The sequence below is a fragment of the Centroberyx affinis genome, unplaced genomic scaffold (genome assembly GCF_046629955.1).
Source record: "Centroberyx affinis isolate AG114_WGS23_722 - 3 ecotype Tasmania unplaced genomic scaffold, CSIRO-AGI_Caff_v1 ptg001646l_1, whole genome shotgun sequence".
Lineage (NCBI taxonomy): Eukaryota > Metazoa > Chordata > Actinopteri > Beryciformes > Berycidae > Centroberyx > Centroberyx affinis.
Window position 1 is genome coordinate 64,799 of NW_027280079.1, and position 17,776 is coordinate 82,574.

The 17,776-nt window shown below is 41.0% G+C and overlaps 1 protein-coding gene across 1 annotated transcript in view; it reads right to left on the reverse strand.

Annotated features, from left to right (window-relative positions):
• ror2 (receptor tyrosine kinase-like orphan receptor 2) overlaps positions 1–17,776 on the reverse strand; it is an 88,365-nt gene that overhangs the window by 15,734 nt on the left and 54,855 nt on the right. Inside the window, exons 3-4 of the mRNA XM_071528276.1 lie at positions 8,956–9,248; positions 7,892–7,935 (exon numbers count right to left, since the gene is read on the reverse strand). Of these exons, the coding sequence (XP_071384377.1) occupies positions 7,892–7,935; positions 8,956–9,248 (337 nt within the window). The remainder of the gene's footprint in view (positions 1–7,891; positions 7,936–8,955; positions 9,249–17,776) is intronic.

The following is a 17,776-nucleotide window of genomic DNA, read 5'->3' on the forward strand; positions in this document are numbered from 1 at the left end:
GGATTCCCAATGCTTCTACACGTTTAATGACAAATGTTTGACAGTATCTCTTGCTCGCGGTTTGACTGTACAAGACGTGTGCGATTTAGATCGCAGACAGCGGGGCCGGTGACTGTAATGGTGTGGTGGGCTGCACAATAGTGTCTCTCACAAGGAATTTCTACGGTGTTCAGTTCCCATTTGCTTCAAGTACTGGAGAGGTCTATTGTCAAAGACAGCTGCCGATGCTTAAGTCCCACAGTCGCATATGGTTATAATTTGGCTCCAGCTTGGATTGACTGCAGGAGGGTTTTTGCCCAAGATAACATTTGAAGACCTAAGTTTAAAGGGGCCATATTATAGGAATTCAAATGTTCCTTCATTTACACACAACTATGATCAGAGATGTTCAATGTAGACATTGTTACGTTTTGATTTTGTTTGAGTGGTTAAATTTAAAGAGTAACTAAACCTCAAATCCAAATCTGTGGTGAAGACTGATACCTAATGATCAATCTCGGAACCCATCGTCTATCGGTCTGACGACGATTAGACTCTGGGGGCGACGGCCAATATTTCGGGGTTTCCGGTGTAGCCAGCGGACATCCGGGCCAAGACTTCCTCTTCCGTGCGCCGGTCATTGTTTACAGTCCGATTAACAACTTGAGATGCGAGAATGGAGTCGGAGTTGAGAGACGACGTCTACGACCGGATTGTTTCACAAGTTTCTTAGGTCCAGACGACATTTCGGCTAATCTCTATAAACAGATATCTCTCAACTCCAACTCCATTCTCGCGGTTTGAGCAGTGTGTGTGGGAGGCGGCAACGTACCCTTTAACTTGTTTATCAACCGCCGTTAAACAAAACAGAAGAAGAAGAAGAAGAGCAGTGAGTGTGCTGGCGGGAGTGTTGGGCTTGTTGACTCCTTGCCTGACTGCACTTGGCTACTCTCGTCCATTTTCCAATCATCTCAATCACGTACCTACTAACTCCAGTAAACGCATCACAGCTGGACTCACTCCTGATTGGCTCCCCTCACTAAAGAATTACTGAAGTCCGTCCAATCTGGTCACTTTGCAGCATTTGAACTGGAAAGCCTCCATTTCACGCAGCAGGTTTACCTCATTTGAGTTAGAGGAGCTGCAGTTGTCGGCCAATCAGTCCAGTTCAGGTCCAGTATAGTGAGGACTTAGTGTTCAAATTCATTCAATAAATCCCTTTTTAACTATTTGCTACACATCATGAAGAACATTACTCTTGTCCTGAGTTATAGTATATTTGAAAGCAAAATCATTAAAATGGAATAATATGGGACCTTTAGCAATCATTAATGAAGTTTCTTACTTCTTCTTAGTTTCCTACGTCATTTTGGCCAAAAAAAAAGCTATACTCATATCACACTTTCTCAATCCCAGACCAATATATGAACAGAACTATGTGTTAGAACCGTAAAGTTTCCTTTATTCCTCATTTACATTAGCTGAAAATGTATTCTCCCAAATATTGCCTTCATGTGGCGTCGAAATTCTCAACGGCATTTGATCTCCCAGCGCATCTACTTATGCAAAGCTGAACCTTCTGTCTCTGTCACAAGTTAACCGCTGTTTATCCCTGTCATTGCGCTAAATATAAAAAAAAAATCTGGAACCTATAATTACAGGAGAAGGTCTTATAGAGAGAAAACTTCAAAGCAATAAAGTCAGCCTCGCTATGTGGGTTTCGATTGCACATCAGAGGAGGCACACGAGGAACTCATTTATCGACATTATCCGAGGCGTGCTGTGCGGTTGCTCTGCAGGGATATTTTTCGGAAACCAGAAAAAAAAAAAAAGACAAAGCTTATATGCGAAGAGGTGCGCTAGGTATGCAATCTGGGTGCACATGCATTCACTCGTTCATGTCTGCAGAGCCAGACAGAGAAGAGAACGTAACACAGCGTGCCATATGAAATTCCTCGGCCGGGAATCCTTATGCTCGGAAATGCTGTTTAGACATTTCACATGGTGGCTCCAAAAGCGGGGGAGTGGTGTTTGTGTTGGATTCTAGAGGGTGAAGAGAGAGAGGGAACGAGGGCAGGAGAAGGATAAAGCTGCGGAAATTCTAATTAGTAAATTAGAAAGGAAACTTGCGAATGAAGCCTGGGGGTAAATGTGGGAAAACAGGCACTGTAATTACAACAGGACAAACAAGATATTAACCAGAGGTGGAAAGTAAGTAAAAGTACATTTACTCGAATACTGTACTTAAGTACAATTTTGAGGTACTTGTACTTTACTTGAGTATTACCATTTTATGCTACTTTATACTTCTACTCCACTATATTTCAGAGGGAAATATTGTACTTTTTACTCCACTACCTTTATTTGATAACTTAAGTTACTAGTTACTTTGCAGATTCAGATTATTAATACAAAATATAATCAACTAATAAATTGTGATGTATTATTATAGATTACTGTAAGCTACCCAGCAGTATATAAAGTAGTGGAAATCAGCCCCACCTTTTCCAGCTGCAACATTAAAGTGATGCTTACACATTAATGCATCAATAATTGTAATTCAATAATATAATATATACGTATTATTCTGAAATGGGCCATTCTGCATAATGAGTCATTTTACTTTTGTTGCTTTAAGTACATTTTGACGCTAATACTTTTGTACTTTTACTTAAGTAAAAGATCTGAGTACTTCTTCCACCACTGATATTAACCACAACATCTGCCAGTTGCTGCGTTGTACAAACAAACATGAGAGAAACTTCATAGACCGGAAATGAAACATAACCATTTTTTAAGTTACACTCACGCTATTCCAAAACAAACCATGAGAAATTAATTAGCGAGTGGCGACGATCTCTTAAGAGCACGGTTGTGTAAACGCGTATTCAGTCAAAGTGACAAGCCGAAGCTGTTCTGCAGTCTGGCTCTGCGGCCGGTTACAGCCTTGACATTCTCCACATGGCTTCCAAACAACGGCTGTTGTTGCGAGGACGCTGGATGCTGGAAACACTCCCTGGGTAACGCTTTGTTTGCCGGCTCCGCAATTTCCTAATCATTTCCTAGAGAGGAACTGTTCATTTTTTAGGGAAGTTTCCTTACGTGGACGTCTAATACCTGTCAAACTTCTCAAAATGTTCATGATGTACTGTCAGTGTCTATAAATGTTTATTATGGTGTGCTGTCTATCTGCCTTATGATGTCAACTATGTTGTAAAGTCTTGATCCAACCAAGACTAGGAATTGCTGAGGCACTAGCTCATGGGGATCCTAATAAAGAATTAAGGTGTGCAGTAAATTGCCTACTGAGGTGATTGTGATCGTTTATGGCTGCTTAATTAACTTTGACCAAAGTCTTCAAACCAACTAAACAAGGCACAAATGCAGTTCTATGGGGCATTCAATTAGGTGTAATAATAATAATAACACAGGACCACATAGGGTTGCCATTTACCCACGGGCATGTGGTTTGTCGGTCTAATTGGGAAAGCTAGAGAAAAGTTCATTTTGGTCCCCCGTATTGAATTAAAAAGTCTAACACAGTGGCTTTGGTGGCCAAAGACAGGATTAGTGTCACCGCAATGCTTTGGCTTCACCACCGGATGGCAACAATGAAGAACAATGATAAGGGATGCTCAGCAGCAGGGTGGTCCTCCCTCGGCACTCTAAAAGTGGAGAGCTTCAGTTGCAAAGTGAAAAACACTGTGACCTTTTCCCGGCTCCACTGGAGTTTATTTTAACAGGAAAAAAACTCCCTGTCCTCCTGTGTGGGTGAGAGTGACGGCCTTGTTTCTGCTTCCAGAGCTGCTTCTTTCACCTTAAAGGCAGACACTGTAAGCCAAACACAGTTCATGCCGAGACAAAAGTGTTTGTTTCTGTTCAAATTGGGTTTTCAGTGACATTTTCCTTATTGCTGTGAATTCATCTGTAATCAGAAAAGTAGACAACTGTGGAAGTACATAATGAAAGTCTACCTAATGTGGTGTATCTACAAGAGTGTAACAACACAGTGTAACTACAAAGATTATTTATGCATTTGGCTATGTGTATTTGCAGTGGTGGAAGAAGTACTCAGAGCTTTTACTTACGTAAAAGTAGAAATATCACAGTATAAAAATACTCTGTTACAAGTAAAAGTCCTGCATTCAAAATGTTACTTCAGTAAAAGTACAAAAGTATTAGCATCAAAATGTACTTAAAGCAACAAAAGTAAAAGTACTCATTATGCAGAATGGCCCATTTCAGAATAATACAGTATATATTATATTATTGACTACTTTATATACTGCTGGGTAGCTTACAGTAATCTATAATAATACATCACAATTTATTAGTTGATTATATTTTGTATTAAAAATCTGAATCTGCTAAACTTAAGTTATCAAAGGTAGTGGAGTAAAAAGTACAATATTTCCCTCTGAAATGTAGTGGAGTAGAAGTATAAAGTAGCATAAAATGGAAATACTCAAGTAAAGTACAAGTACCTCAAAATTGTACTTAAGGACAGTATTCGAGTAAATGTACTTAGTTACTTTCCACCTCTGTGTATTTGGTATATATATATTTTCCTTTACCATTGCCTTATTCCTGTGCATCAACCTGTGTACTAATCTATGAAACATAGAAAACATAAAATATGCTATGTTACAGCTGTTGAGTTAATATCTTCCTATTAATGTAATAAATCATGACCATAACCATAATTTGCATCTAATAGTTGTATTGTTGTACTGTTATTAGATTATCAGTTCAGTTATTACTGTTTTGAAAACTGAAAATTTCAAGCTTACTGTTCTACTATAATAAAATAATATAATAATAATAATTATAATGAAGCCTGCATTATTCTAGTTTCCATTCATCCTAGGCCTTTGGTTTGCATACTGTTTTTCAGAAGAACACAAAATCTACTAACAAACATAGAGGTACGCTTTTTAATGAAACTGTGTCACTGTCCAACAGCTGATTTGAGCTTTGCTAGATGTATGCATCAATAGTGTTGCAGCAACAGGCGAAACATGCACTCGCTGGCCAAAATAATAGGAACACCCGTTTTGCATAAAAGATAAAAGAGCTGTCACCTGTTTGATAAGCAAAACCTGCTGCCTGTTCTTAATCTGATTATCTACACTGTTTTGGGACATTTAGATTATGGCTCACTTTTTTGATGAGCATGACAATTAATCATAATGAACTATTGATCATATTATTATTAGTGACAGCTCTTTTATTTTTCATGGAAAACTGTGTTCCTATTATTTTGGCCAGTGATTGTATATAGCAACACTAGTGTGTGATAAGCAATGTCACCCTAAAGTGTCTCTGTGGCAAACTATTTGATGCAAACAAATGGAAAAAAAGGAGAACATGGGCCACATTTCTCTGAGTGTAGGAAATGGACGGTCAGTCAGTTAGCAGTCAGTTGCTGTTCATGCGTGTGTGTATACACAAGTGCTACTGTCAGTGTCCCTCCAGACTTGGCGCTATTTATTTTAATGTGGCTGGCGAACAATCAGGATCTTAAACAGAAGATGGCAGCCAGCCTTCTCAAGCAAGGGCCTGCATGATCCAACCCAGAAGGGGCCTTTTGTTTGGGAAAAGGGGGATCCCATCTAAACTATGCTGCGCTTACGGTGGTCTCTCTCTCTTTCTCTCTCTCTCTCTCTCTTTCACTTACTCACTGTATGTGTGTATGTGGTGACAGGTCAGAGAGCGAGCGCTTGTTCTTAATGGGGGACACTAAAGGCCATTGAACCAGACTGGCCTTGAGGAAAGCAAAGAGACTGTGATTTATGTTGGCCAGAGTCTCTGTTATGTTAGACATGATCTGCAAGGCGTGTGTGTGTGTGTGTGTGTGTGTGTGTGTGTGCGTGCCTGGTGTGAATGAGACGGAACAGAAAGCTTAGCTGTGAGAGAGTCTGTGCTCTGTAATATCTGCTGAACAAGCTCAGCATAGTGCCATGAAGCAATCATAAAAAGTTTGGCGAAGACGCTGTCCAGCTCGTTTTTTCTGACCCACATGCTGTCTTTAAAGGAATAGTTCACCCAAAAATGAAAATTCTGTCGGAGGTTGCCAGCACAACTCCATAGTAGCCTTCTCCAAAACAACTGAAGTCAATGGGGACCAGTTCTTCAGAGTTCCAAAAAGACCTACAGTATATTTACACCATCATTTAGTGCAAATCTTAACTACAGCTGATTGATTCGCAACAAATAATGGTGTATAGGTCTTTCTATTCACAGTGTGATTGTTTGGCTGTTTTTGTTTTGGAACTCTAAAGAACAGGTCCCCATTGACTTCAGTTGTTTTGGAGAAGGCTGCTACCAAGTTGTGCTGGCAGCCTCACTGTGTGTTATATGGACTAACAAATTTTACCTGTGTTTCATTTGGCATGAGGGTGAGGAGATGATGACAGAATTTTCATTTTTGGGTGAACTATTCCTTTAAAGCTGCGATAAGCAATTTTCCGACCACTAGAGGGTGAAAGAAACACAACACATTTGTAAATAAAGCACAGCAAAGCTGCTGGACTACGGAGGCCCCAAAGGACAATGCTAGCGAATGACCATGCATAAAGGGTAACAGCTAAGCTAATCATACCTACGGAGAAGTGTCACCAGTTACCAGTCTCACTCTGCCATATTTTTCTCCCGCTGAAGGTTACATATCCCACAATGACAAGTGAAGAGGCAGGTAGCAAGTTTACTCGTTTATCAAGTTTACTAGTTTATCAAGTTCACTAGTTTAACAAGTTCACTAGTTTATCAAGTTCACTAGTTTATCAAGTTCACTAGTTTAACAAGTTTACTCGCTTGCTTCATTGATTCCGCCATTACCGGATTTTTTTCAGGAATTGGAGGGGGAGAGCGCTGCTGTTAAACAGCGAGGGAGGAGACAAGCTAGTTTTAAAAAATGAAAAGCTGCTGAACGAACCGGAGGAGCTACGTTCAGGAGCGGATTTTGACAACAAGCTTTAGAAAAGAGGTGAAAACAATTGGTTTATATCATTATGTCCCAATGAAATCTCCACACAGCACACGTTTCAGGATTGGTTATAAGGTCTGCTATCGCTTATTGCAGGTTTAACACCACATGTTAAAGATGGACAGTCATACTGTTAGCATGCTGACGAGATAAGCTCCCTGGAAGAGGCTTTTAAAAACAGTCGGTCTCGCCAAGGACATGAATCAGAGCAGCACAGTCTAAACCACCAGCTGGCATCTGACTGCTGGTGAAGGAATCTATTCTGAGCCCTGAGCTGGTGACTCAAGCCCCGCAGAACAGCGAGAAGAAAAGCTGGATGTCTGCTGCCCTGATGGTTTGGATGGATCAATCAGTGCAGCATGGCAGAAAGTCTCCGGCTACATTACAAATAGCAGAGTCAGTGAAGGCTGTGGAGGTATGATGGTGAGTGGGCATGTCTATGCAAGCCCATTTTGAGCTTCTGGCATGCACTTGCATCCACACACACACACACACACACACAGACACATTTGTATCATTATACCTCTGGGGATGTTCATTGACTACATGCATTTTATAACCCCTAACCCTAACCCTCACCACTACATGCTTAATATTAATCCTTACCTTAACCTAAACCTAACCCTAATCTTAACCCTAAACCTAAATCCTAAACTAACTTTAACCTTAACCCTTAAGGCCCATTCACATCTAGAACAATAACTATATAAAGATAGTTGCATGTCTGTGTTCCCACTACAACGATAACTATAAATACATATCCAAAACGATAACTATATTTTCAACAAAACATTTTCAACCAATCAAATTAAAGTCATAAGAAAGAAGAGGCAGAGAAATCAGCTGTTCACTTCGTCTGCTGAGGAACTAACTGATCACATATATTGTTCTAGTGTGAATGCTTGAGGAACAATGTATTGTTATAGTTTATAGTTATCTTTATAGTTGTTATGGTCTAGATGTGAATGGGCCTCTACTTCTAATCCTAACCCTAAACCTTCTAGAAGTGAGGACCAGCCAAAGTGTCCTCATTTTGGAGGATTTTCCCCGTCCTCCTATCTTTGTGAGGACATTTGGTCCTCATAAAAATACAAGAACACACACACACACACACAGATGTATGAAAGGTAATCACTTACGGTTCATCCGGGCCATGTGTAGGTACCTGTCCTGTGGAGCACAAGAGAAGCAGAGTGTTAACAAGACCTAGGCTATTTGGCTCTATGAAACCAAATACAAAAGCCTAATACAGCTTATTGGTTACTTAAAACAATATCCTGCTCCCATCACATAATTGATAGCCATTTAATTTTTTTATTATTCATTTATCAGTGAAGTCCTGCATACTGGGTTCATCATAGCTATTAATGCAGCTAGGAACTAGGGCTGGGCGATATGGTTGAAATCAATATCATGATAATCATACGGATTTTTCTCCATATCAATATATATCATGATATGGTTCATGTATGCAAAATCATGTTAAATAATCAAATTAATGTTCATCTCATTGAACCAAATGGTAATGTTAGGTGTGATGTCAAACAAAACAGAAATATTCAAATAATATTCCTACCATACCTCATTTTATGAGAGTTTTTAAGTAAAATGTGCTTGTGATCATCAATTCAGACAGCAGAAATGTGTCACGATATTAAAATATCTTCATGTCATCACGATATGATTCCACTGAAAGACGATAAACGATAATATTGAATTATCGCCCAGCCCTAATATAGACATATAGAAAAACACCCAGTCATAAAAGAGGGAGGGTCACTGATGACATCACCAATCAATAGGAACCTCTTGAGTCCAATGAGCTGTCACAATTCTCAATGTGGTTTCAGAATCAATACATATGCCTATACATGTAAAAAAAAAAACAGAAAACCAGTGACACCAGTGAGTCGGGATGAACAAAACTACACAACGGAAAAACAGCCAATCATGAAAGGGAGAGGGGCTTAAATGACAGGCTGATCATACACCTTACCTAGTTTGACGTAAAGGACCCCCGTGGCTGAGATCATCTTCACAGAGTTGGATGCTACACACTGATAGTAGCCGGTGTCTGTGGTGTCCAGGTCTTGGATGCGGAGCTTGGAGCCTGCCTCCGTTTTGCGGATGGAGATCCGTCCCTGCTCCTGAACCACCGGGGCGTCGTTCTTCAGCCAGCGGATGGTCGGTCGCGGGTTTCCCGTCACCTTGCAGTGCAGCGTGGCCGTCTGGCCCTGGAAGTGGGTGATGTTGTTGACCGGCTCCTGGAACTCCAGGAAATAACCTTGAGGAGGCGAACCACAAGGTGTTAAAGGTTAGAGGTGACATGTAGAGGGTTTTGGGGTCTAGTGACATTTACAATTTTATTACATATTTATGAACATAATACTGACAATGACAGTGAGATGGCTGAAAGCTACAACCAGAATACAGCTAGGGGCATCTTACAGCAGTTAGAAGCCCTTGCAAATTAAATCATAGCATACAAATAACCAGAACAAAACTGTTTAGGCTGCAGGCTACTGTTGACATTTGTCTGTACTTTCTCACTGTCTAGTAGTGAATCTGCTGAAGCCAAGACACTCAGTTGAACAGTCAAACTATTTCCTCTGTTGGGCTGAGCCTATCACTGCCTATCACAGCTTTCCAAAGAACAATGGAGATAATAATGGCGTTATCACAAAACCAGAATTGTGACTTTGATACCAATTTGAATAATAATTCATTAATTAATTACTAGTATATACTGGTTTTTGTCATGGGTATATGACACGTCAAGTGAGTACTGGTCATCTGGTAGAACCTAGTCCACGAACAAATTGTATGATGAGAACTGTTCTTTATAGAGGTTCTTCTGCCTGGAATATGCTCCCTACCAACATCAGACAGATCAAAAACACATTTTCTTTCAAAAAGTCACTAAAACAAAAATTGATGAATCTCAAATAGCTGTTATTGCGTTGTTGCTGTTGGAACCTTTTTGTTTTTATTTATTTTTTTGCTTTTGTTTTTGCTTTTGTTTCCATTGCCGCTTTTCCACTGCATAGTACCGGCTCAACTCGCCTCGCCTTGCCTCGACTCTACTCGCTTTTGGTAGTACCACTTTGGTTTTCCACTGCACATAGTACCCCCTCAATGTGCCCCACCCCCTAAACTGGTCGTCATAGCGACGCTGCATGAAACGCGACACACAGCTACAATGGAGGATATCGAAGCGATGGTGTTTTTGATTCTTGGTATGTGGCTGTTAGTCACAGCAAGGAGACAGATTTTATTTCAGAAGAGGCTGAAGGCAGCGAGACAACAGACTGCTCTCTGGCTGCTCAAGGCGACGCAAGAGGGTAAGCTAACCTGGTAGCTAACGTTAGCATATACGTCCCGTGTCGCGATGACGATTCTCTGACCAATCAGTGGTCTGCAGTGTTTTCACGTCACCTTTTGGTATCGCCTCAGCTCGCCTCAGCTCGCTTGGAACCTCAACGGAGGTGGTACGAAAAAAAGTACCAGGTACTAGGTAATATGGTACCTGGTACCTGGTACTTGGCCAGTGGAAAACCAAAAAAGGCGAGTAGAGTCGAGTCGAGTCGAGCCGGTACCATGCAGTGGAAAAGCCCCACATTATAGGTTACTGCTATTTATTGTTTATGTGTAGAGTCATTTCATTTATTTTCTGATCTTTATATTTGGCTTATATGCCTTTTGTTGTTGATACTGTGTGATTTCAAATTGTCTTTTTATTGTTGTTGTTTTTGTGTGGACCCCAGGAAGACTAGCAACCACTTTGTGGAAGCTAATGAGGATCCAAATAAAGAATAAAGAATTCTTGGGCCATGACCTTTTCGAAGGTGTTGTCTCAACAGATCTATCTCTCAACATCAAACATCTTGTTACTGTGGGGAAGCACTTCAGCCATGTTCAGCTGAATAGAAACATATCAAGCTTTGAGTATTTAGGCAGTGATGCAAACAGTAACACGTGAAGTAAGGGCGGACAGTAAAAATCTAGAAGGAAATGCAGTGCATTGGTGTTTGCTTTGCTTACTCCCTCTACTAGTTGAGGATAAGGTTTGGCAGTTGTGCCTAGAGCTATGAGATGTAGTTCTTATGGTAACTGAATCCAAAAATCCATGCTTACCAAGTAGCTTACCTGAAAGCTCTCATCGAAGAATATGTTAATTCAAGAGCTGCTATATTTCCTGGTGTGCCACTGAATCAAAAACACCATTACTTACTGCACTACCCTGAATCCACACCTCAGTTTGGTCCACTTACCAGACTGTGGACATTGAGGTTTGAAAGTAAGCACACATATTTCCAACAGTGCTCAGGGAAGTTGCATAAATTCAGAAACCTCAGTAGCACATTAGCTGAGAGACATCAGCTGCAAGTATATCTTCAGGCTGGCAGCCTCTTTCCACTGTGCAAAATGGAGAGAGCTGATTCATTTGATTGCCAATTATATAATCCCAGCATTCAAGAGGCTGTAAGGATGACAGGCATTATGTATCAAGGCTTCTGGATCACAATACCACAGGATACACCTTTGGAAAAAAATTTACAGGTCTACTGATATTGGGCAGCAAAGTGGGAAAAAGTGCTACACTGTTTTGACAGTCAGCTTTCCAGATGGAAGAGAGAAGTCAGGATAGTCCTGGGAGACACTGACAGGGATGATATTGACCATGAGACCCTGCTTCCAAGAGAAGGAGGAGTACTTTTGTGAGTACTTTTCCTAGGCTGATTGCTCTTGGTAAGATTGCTAGAATAATGTCTATATGGGAGCATACAACCCGGTATCCATAGTTGTGTCACTTACCCAAATGGGACTGGGAACAGTAGCGAGCTTGTGTGGATTCTACATCTTGGCAAGATCACTCATTCTCAGACTGACCAAAGGGCTAATTTGCCTACATAACTGTGTATTTATCTAGAGAACACTGTTGTGATTGAGTTGAGCCTGTTACCAACATTGGCTCACATTTGGAAAGAATTCTGGGCTAATTTGAACAAAAAACAAATTTTAAATCACACTTGTATTCTCTTGAGAATCGCTGATGAGTTTTCTTTTTAGCAGCCTAGCACCACAGGATTTCACCCAATAACTTACTCACCAACTTTTCTTAATTGTTACATTAACTTCCACTTGTGCAAGACTACAGGCCTCAAAGTGCATGTTTTGAAGGCGGGTTCTGCTTGCAAAGCAGTGGATGCTGACCGTGGAAGGGAAAGTCCACATCCAGCCAATGGACCTGAACTGGACAGACAGTGCAGCAGAGAAGTTAGGTTCTCTGCCGCACTGTCTGTCCAGTTCAGCTGCTGCTATCTTCAATCTAGAGTACCAAGAAGAGGCAGCCATTGCTTTGGAGTTCATCCAGAGGTAAGCACATCATGAGGTCATTTATGAGTGTGCGTTTCTTTCCAGAAGTGTTGCAAGACTTGAAAAGGATACTCCACTGTCCCGCAATGCTGGGAGTCCCAGGACTGTACCAAGGCTTATAAAAAGAAGGTTGAAGATAGAGGTTGAGGACTACCAAGGATGGAATGGACAACCAAGAAGTCCATTCCATGCCACTTTCCACAGACCTAACGTATGTATAACAGCAGCTGGGACATATAAGTAGCATAAATATGCTGTACACCATGACTTTTTTTTTTTGGTAATGCACAGAAGGATCAGGTGAAGTGCCTAATGTCTTCAGCCTCGACCCAGGAACTGCCAGAAGGGCCTTGCCAGAGGATCTCAGGCTGCGCTCTGGATCGTATGGGATTAAAAGGTCTGTGATGTAAGAGGGAGCTAGACTTCTTCTTTTGAAAGTAATCAATAAAATCTTAAAATCAATTCTAAAACTAATGGATAGCCAATGAAGAGAGGCTAAGGTTGGTGTGATGTCTCCTGTTCTTCTTGTACGAGATAAAACTGCAATTACACATACAGTAACATTACTGTAAATGCTATCATGGTAACTTGCTGGCAACCAGCTGCCGGTATATTGCCGTGATTTTCACAGCGTTTTAACAGTCTCTGGGTGACCAACAATGCAGTCAGGACATCTGGATTAAGTAAAGCAGACATTCATGGTGAAACAAACATTTTCTTTCCCTGGCAGAGTCCCTTCTGACCAGAGCTGTGGCCTGGTTTGGAAAGACTGGAGATAAAGGATGTTTGTTTTAGCGAGAAAAGTGCTGCAGAGCCAAAGGAGACTGCTGTGTTTTGCTTTGTAGAGTTTTGTTTGGACAGGACATTAAATTGATTCAGGAAGAATCTTGAGAATTGATTGATTAATTTAATATAGTAAGAATAAAGTCAACCACAGAGAAACATCCCTGGAGCTCTGGTTGAAGGATGATGTCCCTACTCACAATGCCACCCTGCCACATAACAACAATAACAATAATTTAGTCCATTTATCAAGTTAAACTGGCCATTAAATACACAAACATTTTATCAAAAAATCTGTATAGCCTACATTATGATGCTGAAGTTTCTTTGAAAGGAAAGGGGCAAAGTAAAAACATATAACCCGATTTCTGGCAAAAGTCATCCTATTTCAAGATGATATAGACCACTGATTCTCAACCTTTTTCATATCAAGGATCCCTAATTTAGTACACATTAGGCACGGACCCCCATTTGATGAGATTTTGTCTCTCAACCCCAAATCTGAAAATATTTGTATTGTTAGATATGAGTTTGTCCAGAATTCCATGGCTATCTGCATTGTAGGTAGAGAGATAACAGAGAAACTATGACCAAAATAGTCATTCTTCTAGATTCTATAATTGTGTTAACCTCTTGTAAATGAAATAATGGTGAAGTTTAAAAATTCATCAATTTGCTGGGGAACGTTGAGAACCACTGATACCTTGTTGACTTCTAGGCTTTCTTGTCAGGGCAACAGCAAACCACCCAAAAATAATTTCTTAGAGTAAAAGTCAAGTAAAAGTTTGGTGCTTTAAGACCTTCACAGGTCAATATAAATAAAATTCTCTGTGTATCTTTTGACTTATCTGATAAACATGCTCACATAACTCTCAACTTTGACATGCAGCCACGAGGCAAATTTCCCTGCTCTGAAACACAAGAGCTCCTTCCATTCTTTGCATTTTTACATGGAAAGAAAAACAAGAGCTCAGCATTTTGGCATCATTATAGCACCTTGTGCATAGAGCCAGCTGGTGAAACTGTGTGTGTATGTGTGTGTGTGTACTGTAGTGAGTGTGCTGTCTGGCACTTTCCACCTCTAGAGCCTAGGTCATGCAATCGTTAACGCAGACTCTAAGTGTCATACAATTCTTCAGCAAAGTGATCATTGCAATTGGTGTCACTGCAAAAATACATTTGTGATGTAAATGTAAACTGTAGCTTTTGTGCCATGGATGTATTGACCTATAGGCTTAAGTCACTGAGTTGACAGGGGTGAGAGGAGAACAGAGGTGAGAAATATCACAGCATATAACCCCCCCCCTCCCTTTCCCCTCCTCACTCACACTACTCCCTCTCCTGGTGGGGGGGGGGGGGGGGTAGAGGGGGTAGAAGTATGTAGAGAGACGTTGGGGGATGGTGGAAGAGCTTACAAGAAAAGGAAAAGAGAAAAGGTGTCTCAAACTTGAGTGTTCAACTACAAGTCACACGTAGGTTGCGTGCCTCTGGGTCCAATTTTGTACCAATATATGTACCATGTGGTCCAGATTGGAATTCAAAAAATGTGACTCCCATGCTTAGAAAAACATCAGATCTGTCACATGTGAGGGGGAAAATGTGAACTGGGACACTTTCAGCTGAGGTTTTGAATGGAGCCTGTGACAGCCAAAGTGGTGTGGAACTGTGACTCATCAATATCGCCCTATGCTCTGCAGCTCTACAAAAATACAATAACATCCATTGCGCCGGAGACTAAGAACTAACATAGTCTACCACTTCTTAGCCATGTCAACCTTCTCTGTTGCTGTGTTGCTGGAATAGACCCATGTAAACACAAATGACCCAAGTCAAACCTGAACCCTGACCTTTTGCTCAGCCTCCTTCCTGAATAGAGTTCTGTTTCTTTCCAGTCTTAAGAGGTAAGATCTGGGACTGAATAGATTCTTATTTACAGTCAATGGCCTGGGGGAAGAAGTAGTAACAGGGATAGTGAGAGTTACACACACACACACACACACACACACACACACACACACATACACCAAAACACAAAAAGGGGCAGCCAAGGACAAGCACAGTCTTAGAATGTTGGCCACAGTCTGCCCTGTCATTACAGATTACAAACTCACCTCTTCACTATTAGGCTATCATCAGCCCTATAACAATAATAATAATTTCCCCACAGGAATCAATAAAGTTTCATCTCATCTTTCCTTTGTATTTCATCGCTTGGCTTCAGAACACTTGGATGATGCTGCACAAGCTGTTTGGAGCAATTTTATGGTCCATTTTATGATAGGATGTTTTTTTTGCCCTTTTTGGAACTCTAAAGAAATGTTCCCAGCCACTGTTGGCTGACATGGAGCTGTACTAACTCGCTTTATGTCATGTGTAAAAACTTCACCGGTGTTTGGAGGTGAGTAGATAATGACGAAATGTTCATTTTTGGGTGAACTATTCCTTGAAAAAGTCAGTCTAGCCATACAAAATTATCTAGGTTAGCTAGTTAGCCTAGCTGACCTTGCAAGTTCAAACTAGCCATACTAGCCTATAGCTAGGTAGGGAGCGTATCTATGTTCCCAGGGTCCTATGTTCCCAGGGTCCTAAGTTCCCAAGGTCCTATGTTCCCAGGGTCCTAAGTTCCCAATGTCCTATGTTCCCAGGGTCCTATGTTCCCAAGGTCCTAAGTTCCCAATGTCCTATGTTCCCAGGGTCCTAAGTTCCCAGGGTCCTAAGTTCCCAATGTCCTATGTTCCCAGGGTCCTATGTTCCCAGGGTCCTATGTTCCCCAGTTCAATATTCTATTAACACACATTAACCCTCCTATTGTGTTCGGGTCAAATTTGACCCGTTTCATGTTCTATTTTTGATGATTTGGTTTGATGAGATTTTCAACAGCAAGGTAAATGTGGCCTTTGGACCACAAAATAAAAAAAGTAAATCTAGATTTTGTGGTTATTATTTTGTGGACCTTGGGAACATAAGACCCTGGGAACATAGGACCCTTTGTCATGTTCCCATTATGTGCCATGTAAATCTGGGGAACATAGGACCCTGCTGACCCTTCAAGATCATGAATGAATGAAAAAAATAAATCTTTGTCAGTTACACTTTTATTTAGATTTTGACCTTGTTCCTTCTCTGCCATTTAAGTTTGCCAGTTAGCTAACTTGTAGTGATGAGTCGATTCATGATTGAGCATTCATTTGAACAATCCCTTAAAGAAAAACCACATGAATTTCACATGTGAAACACATGACCTCACATGGGCAATACGTGGAACACATGTGCTATGTGAAATGTGTGGTTTTGGAACATTTTCAGGTGCTCCACATGTGGTTCTGGAACATTTTCCACATGTAATCATGTTATCACATGGGAAATTCATGTGTTTTTTTCTGTACGGGATGGGTCGATCCAAAAATAGGCATCGACCACAGACACAACAAACTCAAATTCTAAAACTTCCTACATGACTCTCAAACAGCATACTACCTCATGGTGCATGCGCGATACTGAATAAGTTGTTCAGTTCATTCAGTTGCAAAATATATGGGTTAGTAGCTTAGTTGCTGAGTCGTCCTTTCCTTTACACTGATGGAACCGTTCAGTTGTTGTAATGGACTGAACAAACCACTTAGTTGCTGTATCGGATTGAATGAATCATGCAGCCACATACGCAGTGCCAAAAGTGGTCAAAAGAGTTTTGTCAAAGTTTTGTGATGCTGTTGGATACAAAATTGTCATTTTCACAAAGGTAAATCAAATGAACCGCTCCTGAACAAATTCACAACTGTTGGAGAGCCCGAAAGAATTGAGTTAAAAGAATCATTCATCCCACCACTACTAACTCGCACTTCCAAAGCCTGTGGTTCTTTGGCTCCAACCATTGAGGTTTAACTCAACCAGTGAGGCTACTTCTGCCTCCAGATCAGCTCTGCCCTTTGGAGAACTAAAGCTACAATTGGCAAGTCGTGAGTGTGGGTGAAGATGATAGCGGATGAAGAAAAAAGAGGATAAGTGGCCTTTGAGGATATGGAAAGAGAACAAGACAGAAATACAGGGACAGAGAAAGGAAAAACAAAAGCAAGACAGAACAAAAGCAGCAGCATTAGCAGGCCAAGAGGAGAGTGGGCAGGGTGCCATTCAATATTCCAATTGGAAAATTACTCCAGCACTTTTTTTTTTCCCCCCTTTCTTGAGGCACAAAAGGTTGTTGGCTGCTGCCCAGCTGTTGATTCAAACAAATTTGCTTGAAACGGCCTTGGAGTCAGACAGATACATGGTTCTTGTTATCCTGAAGCCATGGCTTCAAAACACTGGTGATTGGCTTTTGTCATTCAGACTGATGACAATCACAGGTGAGAGAGAGAGAGAGGGAGAGAGAGAGAGAGAGAGAGAGAGAGAGAGAGAGAGAGAGAGAGAGAAACAGCATGAGGAAAATAGCAGTTGAATGCAGCAGAGGCCCCTCTTATTGACATCTCATTTGTACTATATGTATGTATGCTATATCAGTGGTTCTCAACGTGGGGTCCGGGGACCACCAGGGGTCCTTGAGGGGGTTCCAGGGGTCCCCAACAAATTGATAAATCAAGTGAACACAATCACAGGATGTAGAAGAATGACTATTTTGATCATAGTTTCTCTGTGATCTCTCTACCTACAATACAG